Below are 24,262 nucleotides of genomic sequence, written 5' to 3' on the forward strand. Positions count from 1 at the left end.
AAAGCACAAAGGCACATCACAGGAAGAGTACTTCACTGGTGTCTTTGCATGACACTGCCTGCGGTGCAAGATTTGGTGATGTGCAACGGCCTGTGATGTGCTCTTTGTGGAGCAGGAGATACGGGTCTGGCTGTGGAGTGAGACCCCAACTCTGCCAGCTCCTCAGCAAGGGTCTCTCTGAAAGCCCTCCTCTCTTGATGAGGTGCTGTCCTGCTGCTCCACTTTATGTGGCCCGCATCTGGCTCCCAATCGCTATCTGATTCAGTGAGAATAAATAAATGTAATTTACAAAGCTAGACACAACTTTTCCATCTTTTCTGTATTCTATATATATACACTCACCTAAAGGATTATTAGGAACACCATACTAATACTGTGTTTGACCCCCTTTCGCCTTCAGAACTGCCTTAATTCTACGTGGCATTGATTCAACAAGGTGCTGAAAGAATTCTTTAGAAATGTTGGCCCATATTGATAGGAAAGCATCTTGCAGTTGGAGATTTGTGGGATGCACATCCAGGGCACGAAGCTCCCGTTCCACCACATCCCAAAGATGCTCTATTGGGTTGAGATCTGGTGACTGTGGGGGCCATTTTAGTACAGTAAACACATTGTCATGTTCAAGAAACCAATTTGAAATGATTCGAGCTTTGTGACATGGTGCATTATCCTGCTGGAAGTAGCCATCAGAGGATGGGTACATGGTGGCCGTAAAGGGATGGACATGGTCAGAAACAATGCTCAGATAGGCCGTGGCATTTAAATGATGCCCAATTGGCACTAAGGGGCCTAAAGTGTGCCAAGAAAACATCCCCCACACCATTACACCACCACCACCAGCCTGCACAGTGGTAACAAGGCATGATGGATCCATGTTCTCATTCTGTTTACGCCAAATTCTGACTCTACCATCTGAATGTCTCAACAGAAATCCAGTCTTTTTTCCAGTCTTCAACTGTCCAATTTTGGTGAACTCTTGCAAATTGTAGCCTCTTTCCTATTTGTAGTGGAGATGAGTGGTACCCGGTGGGGTCTTCTGCTGTTGTAGCTCATCTGCCTCAAGGTTGTGCGTGTTGTGGCTTCACAAATGCTTTGCTGCATACCTCGGTTGTAACGAGTGGTTATTTCAGTCAAAGTTGCTCTTCTTTCAGCTTGAATCAGTCGGCCCATTCTCCTCTGACCTCTAGCATCAACAAGGCATTTTCATTTTCGCATACTGGATGTTTTTCCCTTTTCGCACCATTCTTTGTAAACCCTAGAAATGGTTGTGCGTGAAAATCCCAGTGACTGAGCAGATTGTGAAATACTCAGACCGGCCCGTCTGGCACCAACAACCATGCCACGCTCAAAATTGCTTAAATCACCTTTCTTTCCCATTCTGACATTCAGTTTGGAGTTCGGGAGATTGTCTTGACCAGGACCACACCCCTAAATGCATTGAAGCAACTGCCATGTGATTGGTTGATTAGATAATTGCATTAATGAGAAATTGAACAGGTGTTCCTAATAATCCTTTAGGTGAGTGTGTGTGTATATATATATATATATATTAGTTTTTCTTTTCGACTGTGTAAATATGTATTATTGTATGTATATTTACTGTAAATACTGTATACTTTGCCAATGTACTATGGAACAAATAGATGGGCCTACACCTCCCCCCATGAATTCAGCATTGTAACAAATAGATGGGCCTACTCCTCCCCCACCTCCCCGCATTGTAACAAATAGACTCTCAAACACAACATATATTCTTATTTTCAACTTATATTTATTGATTTATTTATATATGTATTTCGCGTCCATTTATTTATATATATATATATATATATATTTACAGTAAATATACAAAACATCTATATAGCATGTCAATAGATCTGAAACAAACAATGAACTAAAACCCTCACACACGCACAAACAAATACAAAAAACACGCACAAACGGTTCAAACACTCACTGAGGAAACACACGACAAAGGGTAATTACAAAATGTGTATTCATTATTCAAACTAAAACTTATTTATGCGGAATATACAGTAATATATGTTATAAAACACAATAAAACACTTACTTGTCCAGAGCAATGTCTCATCTCTCCATAAACATTTCCTCTGCCTCCGAATTATCCGTATTGTTTTCAGAAATTTCATCTCCAAACTCATCATTTTCACAGTAAATGCCTTCTTATATCACATCCTGGGGTGAAAATCCTGTTTTTCGCGTCCGTTTCACCATATTTAAATCGCCAAATGTGTAAACAGTTCCAAAACAGCTCTCCAATACTTTTACGCACAGACGCACAAAACACTCCGTAATGGCAAGGCAATTTTGCGCACACACAGTACAGAACCGTGCTCTAATCGTCCCACTAAAGCTGTATATCACTGTTTTCAGAATTTCATTGGCTATACGATGCGTCAGTCATTTCCACTCTTCGATGTAATTGGTTTGATCAGTAAACAAAGGAAAGTGGGTATGCCCTTACATTCGACACAGACTGTGGTTGGGTATTGAAGGCTTTGGACAGGACATGGAAGCTCCTATTGGGTCAAATGAGGTGTCAATCGAAAGGTCAGAGTGCGTGCTTCCATTTTGATACCGGATACAGGAAATGTTTACATCTGAACTGAAGTTATTACCGATAATATGTGAAAGATTAGGTACAGCTGCCAGGTGCTTTGAAATGATGCAACAAGAGTCTGTGGATATTTATTGATGTAATAATGTGATTTGGACTAAACATTTTACTTGATTTGATCGTTTGGACATTTGACAATGAAACAACACCGTTTTTGTCGGGAAGTTATGGATCAGTGGAATACTATGAGGCTTCATAGGTGAATTGCCTAAATTTTGTTACTGGTTGTTTATATGTTGGTGGTCTGACAAAGATATAGATTGTACCTGCTGTTGTGATTGTATCTTAAAATGGTTTATATCAATAGAAAAGAAATGTAGCTTTCCAAAGATATGTGGCATGTGTACCAATGTACACACAGCAGTTTTGTTTATCGCATACTTTTATTTTGTACATTTAAGGGCCTGTCCGTGGGCTGTCTCAGTCCATAAAGTTAACCCTTCAGCATCACTGTCATTTATCACAGGTGTGAGGAGAACACTGGCAAAATGTAGTAAAAACAAACTTGATTTGGCACAGCAGTTAAGAACAATGCAGTGAGGGGGATGATGGATATGAAAATGTTGTGCACCATATATATGGCATTTCAGATTAGGGATGTGTGAAACTAGTCAACTAAACAGTTCTGATGCTGCTAGTCGACACTGGAATTACTAGTTGTCAATATTTTTCCACATTAATCTTTTTTAAAAAATTACATATTGATGTTGGTTTTATACTTGGGCTGTGCTTAAATTACTGTCATGTTAATGTTACACATTTTAAATATAATTAATAACACAAATATTATTAAAAGGAGGATATCTGGAGAAGATGGATACAAGATTTAGTTTCACCTCAGGCTGTGCATGCTGCTTCCCTCTCACTCACGGCACGTGCAGAAAAATGTCCACTTGCAAGATCAGCAAAGTAGCTATATTAATCACGTCGGTTGTGGAGCAGGAAGCGGATTTCCAGAAATGTTAGCTTGCAAATCACTATGGATGTTTTCACATTTGAGACTTTTCTAAATCTGCACATGCTTGCTTGCAAGTTATTTTCCTGCTGACCTATCATTTTCAAGTGTAGGATAATCGCCTCAGGTAAGTCAGGTCCCATCTTTCACCGAACCATGGTGATATAAATTTTGTACATTTAAAGATGTATGCTTTTGATTAAGTAGCCTAGAAAAAATAAAATTAGGCTAGGTGTGACTTTTTACCATGCTGATCAAGAAGGCTATTTGAATCGTTGTGCAGTATCTTTTATCATGTTTAGAACCAGTCATTAGGTTTATTATACAGTTCTCACTTTCCTATTTTTTTTTTTCCCACAATCCTAGCTATTTATTTATTTTTTACACCGTAACTGTTATTTATTAACATTCTTAAACGAACTGCTGTCATATTAGATCACAGGCTATTGCAAATCATGAAACATTTCAGTGCTTTTTCTATCACATAGATTTGGCTTATCTGTTGATGTTTTTATGTTAACTTTTGCTTGACTAATTCCATTAATAACAGGCTATTAGGCTTGCTCTATTGGTCCTGCGCTATTAATCCAAATATTTTCAATAAATATGCCTATTTTCTCTAATGTTGATTCAGTGATAGCATGTCATGTTCTATATTTTATGTACAATGATCATAATGCAAGGTAAGCACATTGCAGATAAATGCCCCTTTTCAGTGGAATTTAGAGTTGGATTTGGCTTTTGTTCAAATAGAATAAGTATTTTAAATGGACCACATTCATTTTTTTTTTTTTTTTCATTTTTTTTTTTTTTACTGTTTTCTGAGGATTTCTTTTTGGATTAGTTGAAAGATATTAATCGAAATGTCAGTGAAATGAATTGTTATACACATCCCTATTTCAGATGTGACATGGCAAAGGGAAACCTGCGTATGCTGCTATTATCGTCCTGCCGCCAAGCAATAGGCATCATAATAATAGCACAAGTTAAAATATGAGGTATAATTCAAAGTTCTTTATTAACCCTCTGGGGTCTGAGTGAGTGGTGGTGGCATAGTGAACTAAAGCACATCACTGGTAATCAGAAGGTTTCTGGTTCGCTCCCCACAGCCACCACCATTGTGTCCTTGAGCAAGACACTTAATCCAAGTTGCTCTGGGGGAATTGTCCCTGTAATAAGTGCACTGTAAGTCGCTTTGGATAAAGGCATCTGCCAAATGCATAAAATGTCACGAGTGTTTTGGGCCCTGGAGAAGTTTGACATTTGTGCTTTTTTTCAGTTGCTTAAAAACATATTAATGGCTAAAGTCTGCTAACACTGTGTTCAGCACAAACTGGGCTACAATAATATGTGACCAACGTGTGTGTACTAGTGTTGTCAAAAATACCGGTACCAAGTCGGTACTCAAACAAAAAATGATTTACGATACCAGAATTTCTGAAGGTACCGAGTACCGGGTCTACCCGGTACCCATGCAGAGTCGGGAACTTTCGAACGCTCCCAACAAGCAAAAGATTGCGGCAAGCAAAGCTACTGCTGCTGCGGAGTCTCAACTGAATCGTGTTGAAAAGAAAAGTGGAAAAAGCCAGGTTTGGAAATCATTTGCATTTGAGGCTGATGAAAAGGGAAACATCATAGATCAGCAAAAGCCTATTTGTAAACGCTGCTTTCACAATTTTCTGACGAAATGAGGAAACACATCAAACTTAATAAAGCACATGAAAGACAAACACCCGGATTTATTCAAGCAACTAAAGCATATTATCATTTGCATTAAGGCTGAAACGTTTTGTCGACATTATCGACATCACCGAAAATACAAAATTGATGAGAAAAATGTTCGTTGTCGAATAGCCGTTTGATCTCATTTAACGTAACATGAAATCGCATTAAACTGTAACGATATCACGTGAGTGCAGCAATTCTCGCCTGATGGAGGAAGAATTACACAGATCAGTCCAGATGCACTCTAAACTTTCACAGTTTATTTATGTAGATCCCAAAGTATTAGGGAATGATTAAAAAAAAAAAAAAGTACATTCAGAAGCATGTACCGTTGTGGAATAAGCGAGGTGGATCTCTTTAAAGGAAAAATCCTGGCGTAACATCTTAAATGCAGTAAAATTGCTTCATTAAAGTTCAAATAATACAGAAGCAGCTCATGTTAATAACTATAAACTCCGAAACTGGCATTTCTCTGTGTGGTCGGTACCTCTTCTATGAGTTGCGCGAATGTCCCGATCTAAGTGGGAGAGATTGAAACTGCACCCGGCTGAGAGAGACTCTGCCTCGGCCGCTCCTCCCTCGAGCACGCACCCTAAATGCAGCTAGATTAGAACTTATTTAATCATAATATCTATATATACATGTCACTGTGCATTTCTTATCATGAAGAAAATTGGCAATATGCAGCTTTATTAATAAGAGGTCACTTTGCACATTAGTTTGGAAATTGTTTTTTATTAATTCTATTGTATGCTTTGTTATTTAGGCTTTTTTTTGTACTTGGTAAAAACTTAAATTAGAAGTTGCAAAAGTTGAAGCAAATCTTATATAAGTGTTCAAAAATACTTTAAGCATACATTGTTCAGTTTTGTTATAAATAAAAAATTATATATTTAAATTAAAGTGTTGCAAAATGGCATATTTTTGTTCTTAGTTCTGCTGCTAATGTTTTGTAGACTTTGTTAATAAAAGTGTTGTTTAGTGACCCGTTTTTGCTTTGGTACTGAAAATGGTATCGAGTACAGTGAAATTTAACTGGTATTGATACCGACTACTGAAATTTTGGTACCGTGACAACACTGAAAATAATGTTTATGCATGGTTTTTGAAAAAACAAAATTAAGTCATTTAAGGCCATAGAACACATACTAAATATTTGTCCACAAGACTTTTGAGAACTGGATCTTGTAGCCTAGAGTTTGTGCTACAAAATGATGTGAAAACCATCCTGATCACTTATTCATACAAAACAATATAGTAATTGAACTTTTGTAAGACAATTTTTGTGTTGAAAGGTCATATGCGAGGAGGCATGAACGATCATGAATATGGTTTGTAATTCACACCTGAGTAGACAAAAGACCCTCCCCTGGGCCTATCAATGAGGAATGTGAGGAGACTTAATGATCAAAATCAAGTTTTAAGTTAAAAGAAGTAATCTGACTATACATTTTCTTTACAAAAATACTTAATTTTATACCTACACTACCATTTAAAAGTTTAAGAAGTCTCTTCTGCTCACCAAGACTGCATTTATTTGATCCAAAATACAGTAAAAACATTATGAACTCATTTTACAATTTAAATAGTTTTCTATTTGAATATATGTTAAAATGCCATTTGTGATCAAAGCTGAATATTCAGCATCATTACTGCAGTATTCAGTGTCACATGATCCTTCAGAAATCATTAGAATATGATCCTTTTCTAATATGGTCTTATTTAAAGTGCATTTTACTCATTTATACCTGAACAGATATTTGCAAGCACAAGCATTGACGATAATGAGGCAGCATAAACACTAGATAAAATATATTCTAAACATTCATATAATTTTATATCATACAGCATACAATTTAAAAACCTGCTTTAGCTGAAGCAGCATTTACATGTTAGCAGCATTTACTGTTTCCAGACTAGTGGGACTGTCTGGAAACAGTCCCACTAGTAAAATATGTACATGTTTATATAAAATAACATGTCAGCTAAAGAAAACTAAATGACTTACTCGTCCAAAATTGTATCCTCTGCTGGATCAAGTCTCTCTTCAAAATACAAACGTTCATCGAGTCCCACTCTTCTTTTGAGGAAAATTTTAACTCTTCCTTACTATCAAGGAGTTTCCTCGCCTGTGTATCGTTACAAACGAGTAGTAAAGTGAATTAATTGTTTACATCAAACCTCACTGTCGGTGGCGTGTACCATTTGCATTGATCGTCTCGGCACATTAGCGTATGAATGGCACGGCTGGTGGGTGGGATCACATTATCTAGAATTAGATGAACCGGTAAAAACTGTACATCGCTTTGTTTAATACAGATTACATTGCAGGAGAATATTTGTTTTAAAATTGAATTGTTTTATTTAAAAGTAGAAATCTTAAGCTTTCTTTAGACATATGTTTCATGTTTGTGTGATAAGTATCAGTTCATTTTTGTGACGCGTTTCAGAAATATGCTCGTAAACACGGAGACTGCTGAAAGCTCACCCTTTTTATTTTCTTTATTTTACTAAAGGTTTTGTTGTTATTGTGAGTGTACACAAAAGTAGACCCTTTATAGTCTCTAATGATGTCTTACACTTATCTTTATGCCCCAAAATGACGGAGTATTTTAAGTTGTTTCCGCTGTAATGACGAAAATACCTAGCAGGACGCGCTGGCGCGTCCGTCGACCCCAGAGGGTTAAGTAACTCCGGAGTAAATGGCATTAATAGTAAAACCTTTTGATTCTGCAAACATTTTCTTCAGTGGTTTCAAGCAAAAAAGGAACAAATGTCTCCAACAGCCATCAAAATGCAAAAGCTGGGAATGTATTGTTGATATAAAAATTTTATATACAGTATTCAGATACTATAATATGATGTATTAAATATGATGCATAAATTGATATAAAATAATGAATAACAATTATTAAATGATTAAATGACAATAAATAAATAACCAAAAATTTAATTTAACTTGTGGGTTATCAGTTTGACTTCAATTTGCCACTAAGCCTCATTCTTTGTAGTGCTAGTGTCTAGCCTAAGATAATATTTTGTTGTATGTTTTAAAGGCTTTATTAAAAGAAAAGAAAAAAAAAATCATTTTAGAAATTAACATTTTTTTGTTTGTTTAATTCAGGGTTTCTCAATTGGGGTGGTACCACCAAGGGGAATAGGGGAATATCATTCATTTTTGTTACAACTTATAAATGTTTATGTTTTCAATTATTGTTTTTAAATATGTTTAGGTCTATGGTTTATAATTACATGCTGTAGTTTGTTTTATAGAAATCAAGTTACATCTAACCATGGTATTGAAAATCCATAATACATTAATAGTGTGAAAGCCTGCTGAATTTAATAACAAAAATGTAAAATTATTAAACTAAATTGCATCAAGCAAATAACATTTATTTATTTTTTTATTTTTTTATAAAGTCTCATTTCAGATTGTCACATAATTTGGTATAGGGGTGGAAGGGGGCGGCATGATGTCAGGTAGTAATGTAGGGTGGTGTTCATCCAAAAAAGGTTGAGAACCACTGGTTTAATTGATTCATTTGAGTATATCTATTAACCAACCTAAAGCAAATCTGCAGCAGTATTTTTGTCAGCAAAAACTGTGCAACAGCTATTCAGTCAACAGCGACAGTGAGCAGAATGAATACATATAACCAGTTATGACAGAGCTCCTCCTGATAAATTGTTAATGATTGTATCGGTATTGTCTGTAAAAATCATGATTGGAACATCACCACACTCGGCTGGTTTTTTGTTGAATTAATAATTAATATAGTGTGTGATCTTAAATCTGATTAGTACAAGTTTGCATGCCCCACAAAAATTTTAATGAAATAAAAGTGCTTGTTAGATAAAAGGACTTGCCATTAACTTCATAACTCAATCACCCAATTGCGCTAAAGTTGCACACCTGATCATGCATGTAACTAACAAGACCATTTGTGTGTCTGTCCCTCCTTATGTCCCTCCTTATGCAGCTCCAGCAGTCTCCGTTGCCTGTTCTTCTTCACCTGCTGCTTCCACAAACCCCAGCAGTGCAGTTGTCAAATCAGAGTCAGGCCCTCCAGCTCTACAGCCCTCACTCCTTCCAACCCTGTCCTCCATATCAACACCTGTCTCTAAGCCAGCCACCTCCATGCCCTCTGCCTTCGCTCAGATCCTGGCTCGACCTCTTCAATCTAGCTCCCCATCGCTGGGTGGAGTAAGCAGTCAATTCAGCCTGATCAAACCTGTGGCCACACCTGCATCTGAGCCACCTACATCTATAACTGCTGCACCTAGTGTTTTGGCAAACAGCATCAGCAACCCGCTCTCATCTGGATTTAAGCCAATTTTCAGTGCAGCCCCAGCCTCCACGGCGGAAGTCAAACCCACACAGCCCACATTCAAGCCTTTATTTGGCAGTACCCTCGGGCAAACAGCCACACCAACAACATCAACCCCTGCAGCTACACAGAACAGTAGCATGTTATTTGGTGGATTAACTAGTTCTCATCCAGCTACAGTGTCTGTCACTCCGTCTGCTACCCCTGCGACACAAGCTCCGGCCCCATCTCTGTTTGGAAGCTGGAATACAACAACCACATCTGCTCCTGCCTCAAACACAACGTTCCATTTTGGAGCCACATCAACTATGACATCTGCCCCTACGTTGAATACCAGTACCACCAGCGCTGGTGGTACCACTTCTGCTTTTCAGTTTGGTACAGCAAAACCTGCACCCACCGCACAGACACAAAGCACGTTCACATTTGGCCAGCAGTCCAAAAACCAGAACTCCACCTCCATGCCATTTGGTGGGTTTGGGTTGACCAACAGTACCACCACAACATCGGAGACACCCACAACACAAACTGCTTTTGGAAGCTCTACCTTCACAACATCATCCTTCCCTGGGGCCACACAACAGGTCCCTGGTGCTCCAAAACCCTTTACGTTTGGGTCCAGCAAGGGCAACACTGGTGCAGCACCATTCAACTTTGGAGCAACAACAGCAGCACCTGCATTTGGTGGAGCGTCGTCTTCCGGCTTCTCTTTTGGAAATACCACCACCCCTTCAGTGGCTCCTGCTTTTGGGGCCTCTACACAGACTACGGCCCCTCTCGCTGTCCCAGCTCCTGCATTCAACTTCGGAGGGACCTCGACAGCCATTCAGAACCCTGCACCAAGCACTCCAGCGCCTCCTGCTTCTGGAGGGTTTAACTTCGGGGCATCACTGTCTGTAACGGCATTTGGAACCCCTACACCTGCAGCTCAGACGCCAGGGTTTTCCTTTGGAGCCAACAACACTGACAACAAGCCTGCTTTTGGTAAGTCCATTGGTTTTGACAATTTGACAGGGGAATTGGAATTGATTGATTTAGAGATCTATGTAATTTTTTAAACATTTTTAAAAAGTATTAAAGGAATAGTTCACCCAAAAATGAAAATTTGCTGATAATATACTCACCCTCAAGCCATTCAAGATGTATCTTATTTTCTCTTTATCAAAACAGAATTTAAGATTTTTAGGATTTAATTTCAGGCCTCCTTTAAACAATGCAAGTGAATGTACTCCATTTTTTGATGGTCCAAATTGCATATTTAGGGTGCATCAAAATAATTTACATTACTCAAGTCGACAAAGTTCTTCTGAGCCCAAACGATTGATAATTTTTAGAAATTAAACAATACTTATACTTTTTAACTACAAATGTTCTCTTCCGTACATCTCTGTGATGCACGATCATGAGAGGGACGACGTAAGCTGTCTTTGCCCCGGACAGAAAGTCACACTGCGCTCTGGAGATTGTTGCTTTGATTCATGCTTCCTCACATTTACAGTCAATGATAATCCTTCACTTTTAAATAATATACATTGAGTCAAAGTTTCTACATTACAGTATATGACAATAAATCTTGTTTAGTTTAGTTTCCGAGTACTCTGACACATGTGCCCATCCCTTATATATACTTTCTGGTCGAACAGGCTTACTTTTAGTTATAGCTTAAAAATTATACTTTTATTCTGCTGAGGTATTTGTTTGGTGATGTTTCTACTGTTCACACACATCTCTGAAAATGTTAACATGGGAAAACGTATCGGTTACCTAACGTAACCTCGGTTCTCTCTGGATGAGGGAACGAGTATTGCGTAAGCTAGCTTACGCTACGGGAAAGATTCATCTTTTCTGAGATATTGAAGCCAAAAAATTATCCTTAATTTTTGTATCCATTGTCAACGCAGTGCGGCAGCTGCAGACCTTGAGCGGGCTAGCTAGCGAGCTCATAGGTTGCTCTGCGGCAACTGCTGCAGCCTATAGACGAGCTTGGGCGAACTCGCATCCAATGAGAGGCGTCCGCGCTCACTGCATCAAAGCCCGCCAAAATGGGCGTGACTTGAGTGCATATAAGCGTAGTTCGTGAGGCTGGAACCCTGGTTTTCATTGACTGAAGCGAAAAGTCGCTCGTGGCGCGAAGCACGGCCAGCTACGCAATACTCGTTCCCTCATTTAGAGAGAACCGAGGTTACGTTAGGTAACCGATACGTTCTCTTACGAGAGGTTCTCTCGTATTGCGTAAGCTAGCTTACGCTACGGGAACCCATTGTCAACGCCGTCGCGCCAAGCATCCACTGTATGAGCCCCAGGGAATTAAGGGGGACCCGGGGAGCCCTTATGAGTGGGGAAATAATATTTGGCCGGCAAGAATGCGGGTCATTGATTGTGTAATACATAAGCACGTAGTGGGAAGGGAACGACAGAGCGGCGGTGCCGGTCTGTGTGGAATGTGTCCCATCAGTGCACCTCACCAGGGGAGCTGTAGCGTATTAAACCGCTAGTAGTTTTGCCTGCAGAGCGGGCACTTCCATATTGTAAAATCTGACAAAGGTGGAGGGGGAAGTCCATCCCGCTGCCACACATATGTCGTGAATGGAAATCCCACTGGACCATGCCCACGAGGATGCCATGCCTCTAGTGGAGTGAGCCCTAATGCCCAACGGGCGTGGCAGGTCTTTTGACGCGTATGCAGCAGCAATAGCGTCCACTATCCATCTAGATAGTGTCTGTTTCGAGGCGGCGCGTGAAGGTCTCCCACACGTTTGACTGATGACAGGGCAGTCAGAAAAACGGTTTTGAGTGAAAGGTATTTCAAATCCACGGATTGAAGTGGTTCGAAAGGGGGGGCTTTCATAGTTTCGAGAACTATAGAAAGATCCCAGATAGGAACCGATGGGGGGCGCAGGGGGGTTCATCCTTCTAGCTCCCCTGAGGAAGCGGATGACCAGCTCGTTTTTACCCCATGACTGGCCGTGCAGGGGTTCAGTGAACGCCGCAATGGCCGCCACATACACTTTGAGCGTGGATGGGGATCTGCCCTTATCCAGCAGCTCTTGTAGAAATACGAGCAGCGACGACACCCCACATGTCCGCGGGTCCAGGTCTCTGTCGGTGCACCATTTTGAGAACACAGACCATTTTGACGCATAGTCTTCTCGTGGAAGGGGCTCTAGCGTGTATGATGGTGTTTATTACCCCTTCTGGCAGAGCGACGGGTAGTCGTTGATCACCCACGCATGCAGCGCCCAGCGCTCTGGGTGGGGATGCCAGATTGTGCCGTGAGCTTGAGAGAGGAGATCTGCTCTCACTGGGATGGGCCACGGCGCTGTCAGTGACAGCTGCGTAAGCTCCGGGAACCATGTCTGATTCTCCCAACGCGGGGCTATGAGGAGCACCGAGTGACGCGTTTCCCTGATCCTCTGCATTACCTGTGGCAATAGCGAGACGGGAGGGAAGGCGTAAAGCGGGCGTCTGGGCCAGTCCTGGGCCAGCGCGTCCTCGCTTCGAGAAAAATATTGGGCAGTGAGAGTTCTCTTTGGACGCAAAGAGGTCTATCTCTGCTCTGCCGAATAGGTGCCATAACGTCTGGACTGTTTGAGCGTGCAGGGACCATTCCCCTGGGGGAATATTGTCTCTGGACAGTCTGTCCGGGCCGTCGTTCAGGTGGCCTGGCACGTGCGTCGCCCTCAGTGAGCGCAGGTGGCACTGGGACCAACTCAGTATGCGTTTCGTCAGATGGAATAGGTTCCTGGATCTGACACCGCCCTGACGGTTTAGGTAGGATACCACAGATCTGTTGTCCGAACGGACCAGGACGTGGTGACCCTGAATGACCGGGAGAAAGCGCACGAGCGCGTACTCGACCGCTATCATTTCCAGACAATTTATGTGAAGGAGCTTTTCCTGAACTGACCATAGGCCGAAAACCGGAGAGCCCTCGCAGACCACGCCCCAACCCGTGTTGGACACGTCTGTCGAGATGACTTTTCGGCGAGATACAGCTCCCATTGTCACTCCCCGCTGATACCATTCGGCCACTGTCCAGGGCTACAGAGCTGAAATACAGGTCTGAGTCACCTTGATGGGCTAGCGGCCTGTGGCCCAAGCCCGGCGAGACGCGCGGGTGTTTAGCCAATGCTGAAGCGGGCACATGTGCAGTAAACCCAGCTAAAGTACTGCTGAGGCCATGTAACCTAGCACTCTCTGGAATTTCTTCAGAGGCGTGAGGCTGTTCATCTAAAAAGATGCGGCTAGTGTAGATAAGCGAGCCGTCATTGCCACGGAGTCTAGTTCTATTCCAAGGAAGGAAATTGTCTGACTGGGCTGTAGTGAGCTCTTGGTCCAATTGACTGCAAGACCCAAACTGTTCAGATGGCTGAGGAGGACTGCTCTGTGAGACAGAAGCTCCATATGTGACTGTGCCATAATCAGCCAGTCGTCCAAATAGTTCAAAATTCGCAAACTCTGACTCCGGAGGGGTGCGAGCGCCGCATCCATGCACTTCGTGAAAGTACAGGGTGCTAAGGACAGGCCGAACGGTAGGACGGTGTATTGATAAACCTGGCCGTCGAAGGCGAATCTCAAGAATGGCCTGTGACGGGGATTTATCTGAATCTGAAAGTATGCATCTTTCAGATCGAGAGAAATAAACCAGTCCCCCTGGCGCACATGCGTGAGGAGTTTCCTGATTGTAAGCATTTTGAACGGTCTTTTTGCAAGCACCTTGTTCAAAACCCTGAGATCTAATATGGGTCTGAGGCCGCCGTCTTTCTTGGGAACAAGAAAATAATGGCTGTAAAGCCCCGACTCGCTCAGAGAGGGTGGCACTTTCTCTATGGCCCTTTTGCACAGAAGGCTTGCTATTTCTGAACGAAGCATGCACGCTGCTTCCGTGTTCACAGTGGTTTCGAGCCGTGCTCTGAAGCGAGGAGGGCGGCGATCGAACTGTAGCAAATAGCCCTGTTGTATTGTGCTTAACACCCACTTGGATATCCCTGGAATAGCTTCCCACGCTTTGAAGCGTAACGCTAGAGGGTGAATGGCCAATTCGCTCTGATTGCCGCACACAGAGCGCTGAACAAAATGTGTGAGCGCGTTTAGTGTGTTTATGCATGATTGCTCGCAGACAGCTTGAACAGGCTGTTTTGTGAGTGACTTCCCGATTGGAATGAATGGGGAAAGAGTCACATCTGTTACGTGATGCGCAAGCATAGTCATGGGCACGGGACTTACACACAGAGGAATGTTTGCTGGCCGTGTAACAGCGGGCAGAGAATGGGCGCGCACGTATTCGTGGGCGCATTTATTGACTCTAGCGCTCGAGCGGTTCGTAACCGCTTTATGTGAGCGTGCTCTGGTGGGGACACGAGACATGCAGTGCTTGTGTGTAGAGGTGAACACTGGATTGTGGGCACTTTTTCTACACATAGGGCTGGTCGTGTGACAGAGCGGCCAGAGAATGGGCGCGCGCACGCATTTGTGGGCGCCTTCATTGACTCTGACGCTCGAGCGGTTCGTAACCGCATTATGAGAGCGTGCTCTGATAGGGGCACGGGATGTGTTATGCTTGTGTGTAGGGGTGAACACTGGGTTGTGGGCACATTTTCTACACATAAGACATGTTTGCTCTTTACAAGATTTATTTGGGTCGCCGTGAAAACGGCGTTTGAGTGCAGGCAAGCGGGCAGTGTCACCGGCTTGTTGGCTGTTAAATTCACCACTGCAGTAGCCTGAGAGAAGGGGACTGACAGGGGGCGAAGCTTTGACGGTGGTCCGGCCGCGGCGGGACTGAGCCGTCGTTTGTTCAACACAGTTAGGTAAGGCGGCGCGGCGGTTTCTGCTTTGAGCGCTTCGAATCGAGCCCGCAGGGTCGACATCGGTAGCTTCTCGCAGAAATCGCATCCGCCCTCAGTGAGGGCGAGCTCTGCGTGCCCCAGTCCCAGGCAGAGAGCGCAGATGATGTGGCGGTCTCCTGTGCTGAGAAGGGCGCGACATGAGGCGCAAGTGGAGCGAGGCATCTTGAAAAAGACGCTCGTACTCTTTTGTGAATAGTTCGTGAGAACTAGCTTGCTGAATAAAAGGATACGTCGTCGGATGGCGTAGCTCGCAGGATGGCTGAAGGTGGCTGAGACGGCCGGCTTCTTCTAGCGCTGTCCACGCTTGCTTGATGCCCCTCGAACGGCGACGCGGCTTCCAGGTCAGCGATGCGAAGAGCTTCGCTGAAGAGATGAAAATCAGGGTTCCAGCCTACGAACTACGCTTATATGCCCTTAAGTCACGCCCATTTTGGCGGGCTTTGATGCAGTGAGCGCGCGGACGCTTCTCATTGGATGCGAGTTCGCCCAAGCTCGTCTATAGGCTGCAGCAGTTGCCGCAGAGCAACCTATGAGCTCGCTAGCTAGCCCGCTCAAGGTCTGCAGCTGCCGCACTGCGTTGACAATGGATACAAAAATTAAGGATAATTTTTTGGCTTCAATATCTCAGAAAAGATGAATCTTTCCCGTAGCGTAAGCTAGCTTACGCAATACGAGAGAACCTCTCGTAAGAGAACTCTGCTAGTTAAAAAAAAGTGTTGATGATCAAACACATTTTAAAACAACACTGCACATTATATAAACACAGGCTTTGTTCACCTAGGTTGCTTCTGTTGGTTTAGGAGAAAAAAGTTTGGCTTCTTCCATTATATGTATTAGGCTTTGCTGTAGATTCAGTGATATGTTGTAGTCAAATAAGGGGCAATTATTTTGGTCATATTTGGCATTTACCACGCAAAGTGTTTTGTCTTGTTGAAATGTATTTATTCATTGTGTAACATCTGCAGTCCCTGATTGCATGTGTCAGTGTTTTCTACATTTAATCCTGATGCTTAGGTGTAGTTTACCATTTAACGGGGATTCCTCCACCCAGCAACTACTGTGTTTTGATTATTAGAAGAAGAAAAAAACACCCTTGCACTTTGATGTTTTGTGTCTGGCTAGATAATGTTATAGACTGCTTTGAACATAGGTATAGTGCAAGAACTGCAATAAAAGCAACTACGTCATAGGGCTGGACAACAGGATGATGTAATCTGATATCGACAATATCTCACAAATATCCGATGCTGATTGCGGCATTTGTTGGCTGATGATAATCAATAATATCGGGAAATTACACAACCATGGAGCTGGGAAATCACCAGATATATTAAATAGAAGCCCTAGGTAGTTTTGTCACGATACCACAGTAGTTGGTACCAATACCATTGATATTTCACGGTACTCGATACCATTTTCATTACCAAATGAAATTTGGTTACTAAACAACACTTTTATTAACAAAATTAACAACATTAGCAGCTGAACTAAAAATACAAATATGCCATTGAGCAAAACTTTAATTTAAATATATTATTTTCGAATTATAACAAAACTGTACAATGTATGCTTAAAGTATTTTTGAACACTTGTGTAAGTACTAAAAAAAAACCGAAATAAACAAGCATACAATAGAATTAATAAATAACAATTTCCAAACTAATTTGCAAAGTGCTCTCATATTAATAAAGCTGCATATTGCCATTTTTCTTCACGATAAGAAATGCAGTGACATATATATATATATATATTATGATTAAATAAGTCACGAGCAATCACGTTCTAATCAAGCTGCATTAAGTGTGCGCGCTGGAGGGATTAGTGTCCCCGAGGCAGAGTCTCTCTCAGACGGGTGCAGTTTCAATTTCTCCCCTTAGATCGGGACATTCGCGCAACTCATTGGAGGCGCTTGCCACACAGAGAAATGCCAGTTTCTGAGTTTAAAGTTATTAACATGAGCTGTTTCTGTAGTATTTGAACTTTAATAAAGCCTATAACACATTAAATATAACTGCATTTGTAATGCCGGGATATTTCCTTTAAAAATTCCATTTTATTCCAAAAAGAGGAATTTTTATATATATATATATATATATATATATAAAATTCCTTAAATGCATTGTGATCTACTTAAAATGAAGCTGTGAAAGTTTAGAGTGCATCTGGACTGATCTGTGTAATTCTTCTCCGTCAGGCGCGAACTGCAGTGTTGCTCTCGCGTGTCATTACAGTTTAATATGATTTCATTTTACGTTAAATGAGACCAAACGACTATTTGACAATGAAAATGTAAGATTTTTTTTTTTTGCGTAATTTTTTATTTCCGACGTTGTCAATAATGTCGACTAATCATTTCAGCCCTAATGCAAATGAGCATATGCTTTTAAACTAACCTGCTTTGGTTGCTTGAATTAATCCGGGTGTTTGTCTTTCAGTTGCTTAATTAAGTTTGATGTGTTTCCTCCTCTCATCAGAAAATTGCGAAAGCACCGTTTACAAATAGGTTTTTGCTGATCTATGATGTTTCCCTTTTCATCAGCCTCAAATATAAAGAATTTCCAAACCTGGCTTTTTCCACTTCTTTTCAACAAGATTCAGTTGAGACTCCGCAGCAGCTTTGCTTGTCGCCGTCTTTTGCTTGTTGTGAGCATTCAAAAGTTCCGACTCTGCATGGGTACCGGGTAGACCCAGTACTCGGTACTCCGGTACCTTCAGAAGTTCTGGTATCGTAAAAAAAAAATTTGGTACCGGAGTACCGGTATTTTTAACAACACTAGCCCTAGGTATGAAATGGGTAGCCTATATCATGTGCATGCCGGGTAATTTTGCTCATCTACCCACCTCTGTGTTGGGCTAACTGTCTCTCGACACGACAATAAAGGCTGTTGGAGACAGTCACTTGCTGAAGAACTGATGAAAAAAGCCATAGATGCAGTCATCTGAAAACCATTTGTAAGAATAGTGGTGTCTATGAGAATGCTGCAAGTGACCTCAGGATATCTCAGGAGGTGCTCGAAGTTTAGTTGGCTTTATTTCCATGGAGCAGTTTGTGCTCAATATTCATTTGGAATGCAACTCTGCAGGTTCACTTATAGCCAAAACATGTATACAATGCAAACAAGTTCACCTTTTGAACCTAAAATGGATTTCCATTTCTATTATTATTATTATTATTATTATTATTATTATTATTATTATTTGGAGTACACTTTACTATAAGGTTCCACGTGTTAACATTATTTAACATGAATTAAGAAATGTAACAACAATTAAGCATTTATGTATCATAGTTCATTTCAATATATACTAATACATTTTTTAAATCAAATGTTAACATTAGTTAATGCACTATGAATCTTATCTTAATTTGTAAGAGTAATTTTCTACCTGTTTTAGATGGATGACGGGAGGATGGTTATATAAGATTTCTTGGCCACTTTTGTTATTTTAATTACTTTTTTGTTTGAAGTGCAATTTGAATTTAGAAATATTTTGGTTTAAGTTTTTCGTGTTTCAATTTATTAATAAAAAAAAAAAAGCACAATCAATAAAGCAAGAATATTCACTGATCCCTTGCCCGGGGGATTGATGATGTAATCTGATATTGTGATATTTTTTTTTGCATGTCGCCCAGCCCTACTAGGTCAGTAACCAACAGACAAAGCGATTAAATCATATGCCAATCATCATGTTTAGTGTTAAGAAAGTTATTCCGGAATAAGTAATTCACTACAAATGACTTAATATTCTAAAATTGCAATCAGATTACTGAATTTACTGATTCTTCATTGGAAAAGTTATCAGATTACTAATTACTTAAGTTTTTAAACACTTTTTTTTTTCGCTCGCTCAAAGTAAATTAATTAAAAGTCAGTAACTATAATATGGTTACAAAAATTTGAAATGTAATGCACTATAATACTTAATGTACTAATTAGATTACAGTAATTATTTAATTTGTAATTTACTTTATTTTTGTAATTTTTAGTTTTTGTCCCAACCAGCTGCAAACAAGACATTTTGTGTTGGTTTCTGTCTAGACATGCTGTGTAGCTCCTCCCACAATTAAATCTCATTAGTCAAACTCTTGCTCCTCATAGCTCTATATTTAATGTGTTTTATGGAATGCAAAAACCAATATTGCATAGTGTTGATTGGTTGAGCTATAACACTATTTCGGCTAGTCTTGTCCCAGGAAGACAGACATTTGACATTCTTTTCTGTTGTCTTAGGAACATCAACTCCTGCTTTTGGCCAGGGATCTGGAGGTATGTCAATGCCATTCTGCAGTCCTGGAACCCCAGGATTTGGTGCAATGGGTGCTTCACCATTCGGTAAGCTACAAATTCCATTCATTACTCAAATGAAAAGTGACTGTTAGTGGTATGTGATTGTAGGGAATAATTTATGTATAATAATTTTTAGAGATATAGCACAATATGTGCATTCACCAGTTTTTATGAATCAATAATAGCCTTTATTAGCCATGTAGCCATGGCATTGCTACCCATTCACCCTTTTAAAAATTAATATATAGTTGGGCTGCACGATTTGAGAAAAGTCATATTGCGATATGCGATTGCGATATAATAAACAAATGGTAACGTGTCAACTTGCTTGGTTATCAAAGAAAATGCACAAATAGATTACTGATAATGCTGATATGTGTATTTCTCAACTCAAACTTACAAACTATTAACAACCACAACTATAAATGCACAGTGTTTTCAAATTAAAATATCTTTACAAAATTAAATATCTTTGCATTACTGCAAACTTATTTTCACAATATTACACCTAAATAAAATAGAACAATTAATAAGAACATGTGAATTTTCACGAAAATAAGATTGTACAAACAAACCGGGACATTTAAGCAGGATGTAACATGTACTTTGTATAAACGCTTTTGAAAAGGAAACTGGATATAAAAGTGTGGTTCACTCAGTCAAACCACTAAAACTATTATTGATGTTGTGTGTGTGTGTGTTTATTTATTTATTTTTCACATAAGATTGATATTATGATGATCTCATCAATGAAGCAACACATTGCAAGCTGCAGACAGCGGGAGTGAGAGACGAGTGTCTCTGTGTTAGAGTGCGCATCAGCCGGCGGAATTTTAAATCTCTCCCGGTCTCGACTCCCACTCAGATTGGGTCTCTTCTGCGACTGGTTGAAGCAGCTCTGACTGCACAGAGAATGACAGTTTTTGAGTTTGAGCTTATTTACATGCCACACTCCCGTATTATATTAACTTTAATTATTGATAAAATGGACATATCGCCAAGCTGTGATCAGTGTTTGTGTTATTTTTTCTGGCCACCAGTTCAGTGTCGGTCTGCTCGGCATCCATCTTTACCTGATTTCCAGGCTGAACACCGGAAACTCACTTGACATGACCACACGTGCCACTTCCTAAACTGAGACTGACTGGTCATCTTTTTGTTAGCAGTGTAGAAAATAGACAAACAGCTCTCAGAGAGAATGGGCTGGCACGTCCACGCATGCACTTATTTAATAAAATCGCAGCATTTGCCGTCATATAATCGCACAGGCTGACATCGCGATTGTGATATGATTAATCGTGCAGCACTAATACATAGCATGTAATTTATTTATTTTTCCTTCTTTTTTGTAGGCGCTTCACCAGCCGCCTTCTCCATTGGAACAGGCTCAAAGGCTCCACGCCGATTACAAACACGCAGGCAGCACCCAAGGAAGAAGTAATGTGACTGATCTGAGACCTGTCCCTTCGACCTAAATCATCGTTGTCTGGAATCCGTTACTACTCCTTCGGCTCTCCCTTCTGCCCCAGTCGCTGCTTGTGCTGCTAGTCCAAACGAGACAAGGCTCTCAGTCAGACTTGTAGGACTAAACTCAACTCTCCAACTCTCCAACCCTCCAGACTGCCAGTGCTGGTCCAATGTGTAGGATCAAGGCTCATGGAGATTTTAGAGTACTTGGCTGCCCCATCCCTGCTGTTGGGTGCTGCCACTGAAACTCATCACATCCTCGTTAATGGAGTTGCTATTGGAACAGGATGTTTTGTGTTGGGGAAAGATGCTAAACAGGAGCTGTGTATTATACTTGAAGAAATGAGAATAGCAGACTTTCAATCCTGGACTTAAACAAAAATTGTGGTCCAGGCCTGGTGAAGAAATTGATTTTAGTTTTTTTGGTTAGTTGACTAAGTAATCAGATGCACGTTATTTTAGATCAAGTGGATTTTTTTTTTTTCTTTATTTTTCTCGCAGTTACATTTGTCATGCTTTTGATCAGTACTAGAGTTTTCTAAAGATCCGTTCGTGTAAGCCTTTAAAAGTGAAACCTTTACCTGTTTCATGTATGAAATGAAAATATTTTTTTGCCAGAATGATTGGATTGAGGTGCATAATAAACAGAATAATTTTTCAGCACTTTTTCTGCATGTTCCTTTAGGAGAAGCACCGGTTATGGAAATATCCTGTCCATTTTCTGACTTATTATATTTCATACATTGGACTTGTCTGTTTAAAACCAAAGCTGATGTTTCAGTGCTACATGCTCCCTTTGTATCATAATCTTTGAAAAAGTTTTACTATAGTCTTTGTTTTTTTGGTTTGTTTATTTTTTCAGTTTGAAGCCTCATTTAAATAACTAACTACACTGAGAGTAATTCAAATCGGCACTTATACATTGAAGCAAAACCATTTTATAACAGTTGCATCTGCCGTCAGTTTGTATTTGGCTGTCAGGCTCTCCACACTGTAGCCATAATGGTCAAAACCCATTTATTTTATCTTTCCTCCAGTTATTTATACTTTTCATTGCTCTGTGTGCCTTAGTGTGTTTTGCTTCTGGTTACCTTTTAAGAATGATGTCGGATTTGTTCTTGGTGACATGGATGCCTGTTCTTTCATAATGATGTGTAAGACTTATTGTCGAGGAATATGATCTCATTACTACTTATTTTTGATAATTGACTTGAGAGTTTTGGTCCAATTTCAAACTGGCCTCCTCACTGTATAGAAGGGCATCTTTTGTGAAAATGTGCATATATGCTTTGAAAAGAATGTATAATTGACTGTGGGTGATCAACATCAAGTGCAAAAAAAAAAACTATACAAATTAAAAATTGCCCCCAGAATTGTGTACATTTCAGGAGAATCGAGAATGCTGCTTTGTGCATGGTTGAATGTTACTATGGTTTAAAAGTTTCATTCACAAATTTGGTTTAACCTAGAGGCCTAAAATGTTATTTGTATTTAACATTTTCTTTATTTTTTTGTTTGACTATTTTGCATGTACATTGTGTATGAACCATTCCTGGCTCTGTGTGAATCCTATGGTTTGTGCATGCTTGTGATGTGTTTTTAAAATACCAAGATCAACCTATGATTGAAATGGCAGAATGTTATTAAAAATGGAGTCAAGATGTTATGTTGACCAACGGCACCCTTAGAATTTAAGTCTTAACATATTCTCAGGTCTGTTCAGTGAAAGTAGAAAAGAGCTATGTCGTATGATGAATTTGGTAATTTTCAGTTTTCAATGTGTTATCAAAAAAACACTGGATTTAATTAGTACTACAATGCACAAGTATTGAAAGCACAAGTGCCATTCATTCTAAACATGTTTGTTGTATTTTTTTTTTACCCCCTAATATTCTTCTGACCTGGTAATCACATTAATGGACATAACTGGGGACTGCAAGTATTTCTACTTTTTTTTAATATCTACAATGATGTAGCCATCTGTCCCCAATGCATAACATTCCTTGTGTGGGTCTTAACTTGTGTATTGCTATTTTTTTATTTTTTAAGTTTCCTTGCTCCCAGAATAATGGGAAGGTGGCAGAGGACCAGGCATTTTTATTAGGAAGTCCTACCAAATGAAAACAAAATTTGCGAGACATGTAGACTGTTGCAAAATTGAGATGTGTGGTTAGATGGGTGCTGGATTTCTCAAGCTATGAATGCTTGAAAGCTGTTGTATGTGTTTTTGTTGTAAGTGGATGCTCACAGTTTGTGTAACCCTCAAAGAGTGAATGGAGTTTTGAATGTGGCAGCACATGGATTGTGTTCCATGTCTGCTTAAATGCTCTGATAATGACATGCTGGTTTTGAATAAAAATTTAAAGTTGAACTGATGTGGCCTTTAATTGTGAATGGTGCTCATTAATGCATGACACATTATTGCCAATGACTTACCTCCTTGTTAGTTTTAAATAACTGGCGTGAGGCAGAAAGCATGAATGAATGTATTTGCATTCGAACCTCATTGCATTAAAACCATTTTTATTTAAAGCTATGGACATGAGGGTAGTTTAAGACAGAAAGGGCAGTTTTTTTTATGTTAAAGGAATATTCTGAGTGAAATGCTAGTTCAATCACCACAAAAAATTATTTGGTCTTTTCTTTAAAAAAGAAAAAAAATCAAGGTTACAGTGAAGTCTTTTTTTAAAGAAAAGGACGGACGAGTCGAAATAAATTTTTGTGGTAATCAACATCATCACAAATGCTGGCGATTGAGCTTAACTTGTATTGAAACTTCCTTTAAGTCTAACACAAAAGTCCTCTGTGACTTCAAGATTCTTCCTTTTTGTGCTTCTTTCTATTTCTCTGCTTTGAGTTATGATTTGTAGATTGCTCTGAGGTTGCATTTGCTGAGATTTTTTGTTCCTCATCAGGATGACAAGATTGCTGTGTTTCCCTCTTTTCCTCGACAGCAGTGTGCAGTGTTGTGCTGTGACAATAACAATCATATTAATCAATGTAAATGG

At 40.2% G+C, this 24,262-nt stretch overlaps 1 protein-coding gene across 1 annotated transcript in view; it reads left to right on the forward strand.

The window, feature by feature from the left end:
* The window catches only part of LOC127637131 (nuclear envelope pore membrane protein POM 121-like), a 37,481-nt gene extending 13,862 nt beyond the window's left edge, over nucleotides 1–23,619 (forward strand). The window contains exons 11-13 of the mRNA XM_052118052.1: nucleotides 9,302–10,633; nucleotides 19,731–19,832; nucleotides 21,140–23,619. Coding sequence (XP_051974012.1) covers nucleotides 9,302–10,633; nucleotides 19,731–19,832; nucleotides 21,140–21,228 — 1,523 coding nt within the window. The 3' untranslated portion in view covers nucleotides 21,229–23,619. The remainder of the gene's footprint in view (nucleotides 1–9,301; nucleotides 10,634–19,730; nucleotides 19,833–21,139) is intronic.
* The last annotated feature ends 643 nt before the right edge of the window (nucleotides 23,620–24,262 follow it).

Source organism: Xyrauchen texanus, chromosome 44 (assembly GCF_025860055.1).
Source record: "Xyrauchen texanus isolate HMW12.3.18 chromosome 44, RBS_HiC_50CHRs, whole genome shotgun sequence".
Taxonomy (NCBI): Eukaryota; Metazoa; Chordata; class Actinopteri; order Cypriniformes; family Catostomidae; genus Xyrauchen; species Xyrauchen texanus.